The sequence below is a fragment of the Crocodylus porosus genome, unplaced genomic scaffold (genome assembly GCF_001723895.1).
Source record: "Crocodylus porosus isolate Cpor-Errol unplaced genomic scaffold, CroPor_comp1, whole genome shotgun sequence".
In the NCBI taxonomy this organism is placed as follows: Eukaryota; Metazoa; Chordata; order Crocodylia; family Crocodylidae; genus Crocodylus; species Crocodylus porosus.
In genome coordinates, this window is record NW_017728949.1 from 53,695,280 (window position 1) to 53,704,501 (window position 9,222).

Sequence of the window (9,222 nt, forward strand, 5' to 3'; positions counted from 1 at the left end):
ATTTATATATATATAAATATATATTTAATATATATATATACACACATATATACACACACACACACATATATATACACACACACACTTTTTTCCCCCAATACCTTTTTAATATATTCAATTAGCATGTAGACGCTTCTCACATACCCACATCCCTTTTGGCTTCAGAAAAAGGGTGTCTTTAGCTTCTGTTCACTAAAGTCAAAATTCTTCCCAATTGATTCTCTATTTTAATACTTTACTCAGATGAGTCTTGCACAGATCTCCCAATAAATCGCTTGTTTGGAAGCCCATATACCAGTGATTACACTATGCTATTAGAAAACAACAATTGGTGTTGGTAGTGAAACAGGCACAGGCCTTTGCCTTTTTTCATTATGTATCACACACTTCAAAAATCATACAATGGAAAAGAATCAAGAGATCCCTCTTATATTAATTTATATTAAATAACTATTTTACCTGCTACCAGCATCAAGCAGGTAAAGAAAAATGAAGGGCTCCAACATCTTTGCCTGCTGGTAAAGTCTAACATATGTGAAGCTAAATTAAATTTGGTTTAATCCTGCTATGAGACTAAACTGTTATGATTTTTATTCCCAGCCCACACAAACAATAGATTATGAAATCATATTAGATTTGTAAAATCATATCAGATTTGTAAAAATGGAATACATGGGGGCTTTTTTTTGCAAGAGCTACAAGAGAAAACCTAAAACAAATATTCTGTTCTTACATCTAATCGTGGCTCTCAACTCTGGGATTCGGCTTTCCTTGTACCTATGGAGTTACTCTTGAGAGCTTTATGCGTGTAGGAAGAGAAGAATTTACCCTAAAGGCAATTAAGGCTTACTGGAAAATATGCTAAGATATATATAAAGGCACCAAATTCATTTTACATCCAACAACAGATGGTCTTAAAATTCTCAGGCAGACAACATTTTAATCACATATTTTGCATACATGAAATGACCCCCTTCATTAAACTGCACTTCGGTTAAGATATCGGGGAATAGGCAGAAACTAAATATACAGATGAAATAAAGTCAGATGAACCCACTGGACCAGTTTCAACTGTCTGCTCTGCCCTGCAGTCATTGGAAGCTATTCCACAATAATTTCTGTTTCATTAAGGGCTAATCATTATGGTGTAGGTTGTGGGATAGGAGAGAAGCAGCCCAACAGTTACAGGGGATCAGATGCTGAGCACTTACCAGAGATAAATCCTCCCGCACCGCAGGTTAAAGCAGTGTAACTGGCCATCTGTCTGTGCCCAAGAAAACTGCCCATGGGAAGCTCTAGAATTATTCTTTACCCTTTAGAAACAAGATTTGTAAAGATTTGCTTACGGAGGTGACGTTGCCTTGAGCAAGCTTTGCAATGCTAATGCTGCCTTCTTTATCCTCAGCTTCTGCCTTTGTAGCACTGGGGCCCTCTCCGTTGCTGGAAATGAAGGTGACAAAATATTAAATCAAAGCAAACCATCCTGCCAGCCAGTCAGTGTACTGGTGAAATTCATTCTGTGAAAAGAGATCGTCAGTGAAACTTTAGCTGTAGGATTGTCTCTGAGCTAATAACCAGTCTTGCCTTGTTCTCCTACAGGTAGTGTGAGGGCACACGGCAGAAACAACGCATGGATTTAACCCAGCGTAAGCGAAGGCGATTCTCACCGCAGGTCACGGATTATGGGCCTGCATATTCTGGAGCTGATTTTGGCCACGGGTCTTTTCTCCCCATCACCAAGAACATGGGATCCTGCCAACCCACCTGATTTGAAGCCTGCGTACAAAAGCAGCCCCGCTCTGTGTTAGGGCATGTTCGTGATAGTTAGCATTCACATCAGACTCTTTTTAAAGATGAAATTGACAGTGCAGGTAATGGAAACTTAACATTTAAGTAAGAAATCCATTTACCCTTCAAAAATTATTTGCTAGTTCCTGTCTTGGAATTGATAGCTATTAGATATCTGTGTACACAGAGACTTCTGAGTCTAATAACCCATCTTCTCCATCAGCATTCATGAGAGCTTTATAAACTTCCACTTACAGCTGTCAAAACTCACTAGACAAACCCCAATTAGCTATGCGAGATCTCTCTCAGGACGACCTTACAGTTTCTCTCAAACTGCTTTCAAAAGACCACTTGTAATTTAAAAAAAAACTAATTGTGGTTTTAGGCTACCTACTCGCTTTGTCCTCCCAGCTAACTTATTTCAAGGCGAAGTCTCAAACCAAGAATTGACCTACACACATCACATCACATACTATGCCAAACTTTAAGAGCACATCTTAGCAATGGGAGAAAAAAAGCCTAGCTAACAACAAGGGGAGGGGGGATGAAATCAAAGAACAAAATGACATGCAATATCTTTGTTCTTGAACATAAATGCAGGAGGCTACTGAAAGAGAAGAATAATTTTAGGTTAAGAATGATTGAGAGCAACCAAGCGATAACAGTAATCGTTATCTAAATTACAGCACCCATAAACAACTTTTCAAAGAAATCTAAACTGGAGTCAAATAAAAGGGTTATCTGAAAAAGTCCTGAAACCAGAGTGAAGACAAGCAGGTGCCTGAAAAAGCAAGGACAAGAAAAAGAAGTCAGGGTCAGGCGTTATTTTGCATACCTTGCAACCAGGAACTGGCTTTAAAACTTGCATGAGCGTCATCAGTCACGAGCTCTTACTCAGATGTCAAAAAGTCACCATCCATTTCCACCGTGTGCTTCTGCCCACGCCGCAGACCAGGCCTCTCCCTCCTCCCCCAGTTCGTATCGCTGCCCGTCTTTGCTGTTCCCCTACTTGTGTCAGTGCTGGGATGAGATCCCTTCTCCTCCGCACTGCCTGTCATCTGATATAAGGTGACTTATCACTCTGGCTCTCTACTTGCACAGAGAAAGGGTGACCTTGTGGGTAAACCGTGGGAGGGGGATGAAGGATAACTTGCTTTGCTCCCAGACTTTCTGCCTGACCTTGGATGAACGTCTCCTTCGGTCCGTGCCTCCTATACAGTCACCGGTGAAGCAGAGGAAGTGCAGGTGGCTGCGCTCAGGGGGTCCAAGCATTCACACCCACTTCTCGAGCATGTTGCGATCCCGGGATAACGGGCAAAATAACAGCCCGACGATCCCGCAAGAAAAATCTCTCAAACCCTGCTATTCATCCTTGCTAGCGCCTCACTGTTTTCTTCTCCCTCTTAATGCTATAAAATGTTTTTTGGAAGTTATGAACAGGATAACAGCTGTGACAACGTGACACAGAAATATTTAGGTCCCAATCTGCCGTGACAGTAGTACACCTGAACCCATGGATGTATACCGACTTCCATCAGCCCAGGATTTCGCTCTTGAACGTTAGCTGTTGCCTATTATATATTGACTGGTGAGATGCAATTTAACAATGTGACAACTGCAACTGCTGTTTGAGGAAAACTAAGGGAGGTGTCCATGACAAGGTATGGACAAATGAAGTTTTTAGCCACTTCACAACAGGAGAGGGAGCTGCTGCTCTAATTGTTAGGCCTGCTGGGGCTTGCAGTGATAAGTATTAGCTCAATCACCCTAACTTTGAGCCTGAAGGAAGGTTAATATTAGGAGTGGTTTTTGTTCCACCTGTACGGCAGCAGAATCACAAAGAAGTGAAAAAAGAGGCAGTTCGCCATGTTAGTCTGAAGGCAGGCATAAGGCAAAGTAGAGATGCACTTTATAGAAAACTGAATCAGAGATGCACAAGCTGCCATGAGCAAGAGCTCACTTCATCAGATGCTAACAGCTGCACAACAACAGCCGGCATCGGTGTCCTTCGATACTGCCCCAGTTGTTACACGTCTCTATACCCTGAGTTTAATTTAAAAGACTGGAATTTTACACCCACTTTTAGGTTTTATATAAAACCTTCCTGATACTGTGCAACACCTTCAAGTCAAACCCAAGACAGTGAAAGGAACAGTCCCTTTGTTTTACCAGATTTCTTGCCAAGGAAAATAAAAATGAATAGTGAGCACTGAAATTTCCATTACGTTTTGAATGCCTACTGGGAATACATTGTATGCATGAAACCGTAATGCCTTGCGTGACCCCCTTAGATCTCAAAATCTAAGTACAGTTGAATCAAGCCAGTACTTAGATGGGAGCCTCCCAATGAACAGCATTTAAGCCAGTGATTCTCAGCTGGGGTGCTGCGAGATCACAATGCGGGCACCACAGCAGCCAGGTTCAACCGTCCCGTGTGGCTTATGCACAGCTAAACCAGGAAAGGCTGCAGCATGAGCATGCATTCCTTCGACATTAAGGTTATCTCTTTAGCCTGAAGTGGGGCCTCCTCATGCCTCCGTCCTTACCCATCCTTTTCCCCCATGCTCCTCCCAGAAACAGAGTTTCATCTGCTCCACACGCCTCTGTTTCTAGGAGATGCTGTGCGGGAACGGACCAGGATGGGTCCTGGTCCGTTCATGAGTTGGCTCTCCTGCCTGCTTTAAACTTATCCGATAACCCTACCGAAGGCGTGAGCCCATGCTCTTGCCCGACCCTCCCTGGTTGGGTTGAGCCTGAGGAGTGCGGGGCAGCTCCGCTCGCCTGCAGCACCGACAACTCTCCGGTTGAGACCCGACACGGTAAACCGAGGCAGTGCAGCAGTGGTTCCCAGCTGGGGAAACTGCAAAATTCAAAAATGTTACAGTGGGGTGTCCTGAATCTTAAAAGGCTGAGACACGCTGTTTTAAGCTATAAGACTAGTATTCATGATTCCTGATAAATGTATTTATATCAATACAGATCAATATAAATCATAACCAGATCCACTTTGTATCTGCACATATGAAAAAGGCGTACAAAGCAGCCCCAGAAAATGACAAAATTAAGCAATGAAATGACTTCCTTGCGGCCACACAGTGTCAGTGGCACAACGAGGAACAGGAAAGTCAGGTATCTGATCTACTGGATCACAGACCCATGCTTGAAATACGACTTCTGTCCTGAACCAGCATCTTACCTGTACTGATGCCTCCGATGCAACATGTAATACCTTGTTTTAAAGAGCAGTGATACACATTAAACACCACTTGCTTTACTTCCTACACAGTGCAGGCAGGAGATGGTCCTAAATTAATACCGGCTTCCAATCCCATAGCTACGGGTGAACTCAGCACAACATTTATAAAGACAATCTTGCTTTAAAATTTTCCATTGACAGAGAATCTATCACCGCCTTTGGTAAACTGCTGAGGTTAAGTGCCCTCGCTCGTAGAAATGTATACTGTATTTCTAGTTTGAATTTGTCTACCTTCAATTTCCAACCAGGGGATCTTTTGTCTGTTGGAATGAAGGGAATTTTATCCTCAATTTACTGCTCTCCACGTAGGTACTTACAGACCGGGTCAAACCAGCCCTATACATTCTCACTGATATACTGAACAGATTGCATTCCTTAAGTCTTTTCTTACAAGGCATGTATTCCAATCTTTTATTCATTCTGCGGGCTCTTATGTGAACCCTCGCCAAGTTATCAACATCATTCCTCAAGTCTAGACATCAGAAGTGCATGCAGAGCTCCAGATAACTGCAAAAGTGATATAATTTCCTTACTCCTCACTTAATAGTACTCTGCTCCCCAAGGAGTGCATTAGATTTGGAGCCACAGTGCTACATCACAACTCAGATTCACCTGATTATTCACCACGATCCTTAAGATGTTTTCAGCGTCACTGCTTTCCAATATCTTATAGGTGCTGTCTGAATTTAGAGATGCTGTCCATCATCTGATAGGCATGACCTATATTCTTTGTTCTTAGATGCAGGAGCTTACATTTGGCTGTACTGAAACGCATCTTGTTTGACTGCATCCAGTTCATCAAGCAATAACGACAGCTCTCTCTCTGCGACCTGTTCTGTTCATTATTTGCTTGCCCCTCTTTGTGCCCTTGTCTCACCTGCAAGCTTTATCAAGAATAATTTTATATTTCCTAGCAGGTGAGCAATACAAATATTAGGAGGACCAAAAACAGACACGCAGGGAACTCCAACAGAAACCTGCCCCCGGTTTCCCCATTTACAATTCCACTCAAAACCTGTTGTCTTGCCAGTTTGTAAAACCACGTCATGGGTGTCATTCCACTTCCTTATTTCAAAAACCATCCGGTACAGAGTCAGATGTCTAGCAGAAGTCTATTACATTAAAATTATTACTGTTATCAATCAAATCTGTAACCTCATAAAACATTATATAGTTAGTTTGACATGATCTACCCTCCAGTAACCCATGTTGACTAGCATTAATTATATTACCCTCTTTTAATTCTTTATTAATTGAGACCTGTATGAGCTGTTCCATTATTTTGCCTGGGATCTAAGTCAAACTGACAGGCCTGTAATTACTCAGGTCATCACATCTACCCTTTTTGAGTGTTACCACCTTCCAAAGGGCCACAAGAAAGCTAATTTCACCACCTTTCTACGAATGAAAAGTCAGCATTAATGATCCAGAGAGCTCAGCTATCTGATCTTTTAAAACTCCTGAATTTAAGGTACTTGCATCTGCTGATTTAAAGAGGTCTAATCTTAACAGCTGTGGTTTAGTACTCTTCTTAGCTACTTTTGCAGCATATAGTGCTTCATCACCATTATATGATAGGGCTATATCACTTCACTTTTTTCCAAATACAGAAGTATTTATTGACTGCTTCTCCTTTAGTTTAACAATTCCCCCATTTCTATTTATGAATGGACTAATTCAAAGTTCCTTTCATTTCTTACATGCATAAAAAAATCCCCAGAACTTATACCTTTTTTATTGCCCATAATCCTTCTGGCCATACATTTTTCCTTGCATGCTTTTGCGTTTCCTTGTCAATTTTCTACAGCTTATACCTACTGATTTCTATCCATTTCTATCAACTTTTCCTTTATTTCACCTTCAAGTCAAATCAATTTTAACCAACACAGCCCTCTTTCTTGTCAGATTGAAGTTTTGGGGCATCTAGTAAAACATCTTCAAACAATTCCCAATGATCATTCACATGTTTCTCTTCAAATTCTCTCTCCCAGGTGATCCATCTCCTGTTTCTAACTTAGCATCTGACTGTCTTTGCATCAGGAGTACGGTAGGGTTTATTAATTCATGCTCAGTGAATTTGGTCCGAACAGCAGCACACATGCACAGTGCTTAAAACAAAAAAAGACCAGTTTCACTGTCAAAGCAGTGAGTGGAAAAGAAGGTGAGGTACTTGACAACCTGGGTTTGGGCAAAAAATAGTCACCATCACAGATGAGCAGGCTAATCATCACAGATGATAGTCACTGTCACAGATGAGTAGATTCATGAATGGCACACAGTAATGCATGTTTTTTTTTTAAGTATATCTCCATATTTGTTCTAAAAATACGTCCATAAATTTATAAAGCTACTGCACATGCTTACAAAACAAAGGCTGCTTGGAAGTAAGGTGGCCATGTACCACACCACCGTAGTCTGTACAGCACAACCCAAAATCAGATGTGCTCATTTTGTTAAGAGGCTAGACAACAGACTTACACAGGATGGTTTGGATGGGGATATCCTGCCTCAGGCAGGAGGCTGGATTAGACGAGACCTCGGGAGGTCCCTTCCAGCCCTACTTCTCTATGACTGCTGTAAGGCCCCTTGCAATATCAACATCGTGAGTTAGGAGCATGAAGCTAACTTCAACTTCTGAATCTCCTCATTTGGGATGGTCTAGATAAGAACGCTAAATTATGTCAACACAGGGATTCGGTAGCATTAGCGGCTCAGACATTTCTTTCATGTAACAGGTTCCTGCCTGTTGAACTCCAGGAAGGGAGAAGAAATATCAGCTTAATCTAGCTGTGAAGACTCCCAGTCCTGAAGCAGCTCCCCTGTGGCAGAGGTGGAGGCAAACAATTAGCCCTGCTGTTGAAAATGGAAAGAAAAAAGCTGGTTGGGATCCCCATCCCAGAGGGTTTACAAGTTTAAGATATTAAATTAGGCACAGGGATATAAGGATGTATAGGAAGGGAATCTGGAGACCCTCATATAGCACAGCTTCCCTGGGATCCTTAAAAGCTAGATCCACTATACTGGGACCCCTAAAAGCCCAAATCCAGCTCTGACTACTGTAGTTTAAATTTAAATCCACCTGTAACACAGCATTGTTGCAAGTAATAGCTCATCTATTAGAGATGCCAACCCATTAAAACTGGAAGCTGCATGATAAGCCTGATCTTAAACTAAGCGAGACCTTTTGTTGTCCATGTTCAAACCCTGTTGCTACTACTGCTGGACAACAAATACAGACTGGACCTTCTACGCCCTGGAGCTAGAGACTGGAGCCAAAAACAGATAGACCACGAGAAAATTATCACTCTAGGCACACTTTGATAAGGGACTCTACCAAGAGATGCTTTGGTACCACAAAATCCTCTGTCCACATATCCTTTATCATACCATAACTGAGTGATCTCACGACAAAAAGATTTCAAACGACAACACCCTACAGACAGAATCCAAAACAATTAAGGACCCATGTATTTAAAAAATCCATACAAACCCTTCCACTTACTTGTCTCGGAAGATATCTTGGGCAGTTTTCTGCTGTTTTTTCTTTCCAGCTTCCTTTAGGGGGAAAAGTGACTTTATTTTTTCAAGAGAAGTCTGGCATCTTTCTTTCACTTCCTGAGGGGTCTCCAACATGTCAATAAGGTGCTGTTCAATAGGTGGCAAGGGCTCATTCGGGTGAAAAGCCTTATGATGCAGACACTGTCACAGTGTGGAGAGAAGACAGATTTTCAGGTTATATGTGCATACCACAATACAGTTGTATTTGGCTTAATTTATTATACATACAATATGATTTCTGCACATATGAGAAACAGACTGATTCAAGATTGGCAGGGAAATGTCATGTGGTGCAACAAACTTTGAGAGACAAGTTGACAATATTAACCAATGACATCACACATGCAAGTAAAGTCAACCTCGCTGACAACAGGAAGCAAAATTATAGATTTCATAGACATCAGGGCTGGAAGGGACCTTGGAAGATCATCGAGTCCAGCCCCCTGCCCAAAGGGCAGCAAGTCAGCTGGGGTCATAGGATCCCACCAAGATAAGTATCCAATTTATTCTTGAAGGTGTTCAATGTAGGCGCTTGAACCACCTCCGCTGGCAGACTGTTCCAGACCTCGGGGGCTCGGACAGTAAAGAAATTCTTCCTTATGTCCAGCCTGAAACGGTCT

At 41.9% G+C, this 9,222-nt stretch overlaps 1 protein-coding gene across 1 annotated transcript in view; it reads right to left on the reverse strand.

The window, feature by feature from the left end:
- XRCC5 (X-ray repair cross complementing 5) overlaps positions 1-9,222 on the reverse strand; it is a 72,970-nt gene that overhangs the window by 21,491 nt on the left and 42,257 nt on the right. The window contains exons 14-15 of the mRNA XM_019553745.1: positions 8,547-8,743; positions 1,347-1,440 (exon numbers count right to left, since the gene is read on the reverse strand). Coding sequence (XP_019409290.1) covers positions 1,347-1,440; positions 8,547-8,743 — 291 coding nt within the window. The remainder of the gene's footprint in view (positions 1-1,346; positions 1,441-8,546; positions 8,744-9,222) is intronic.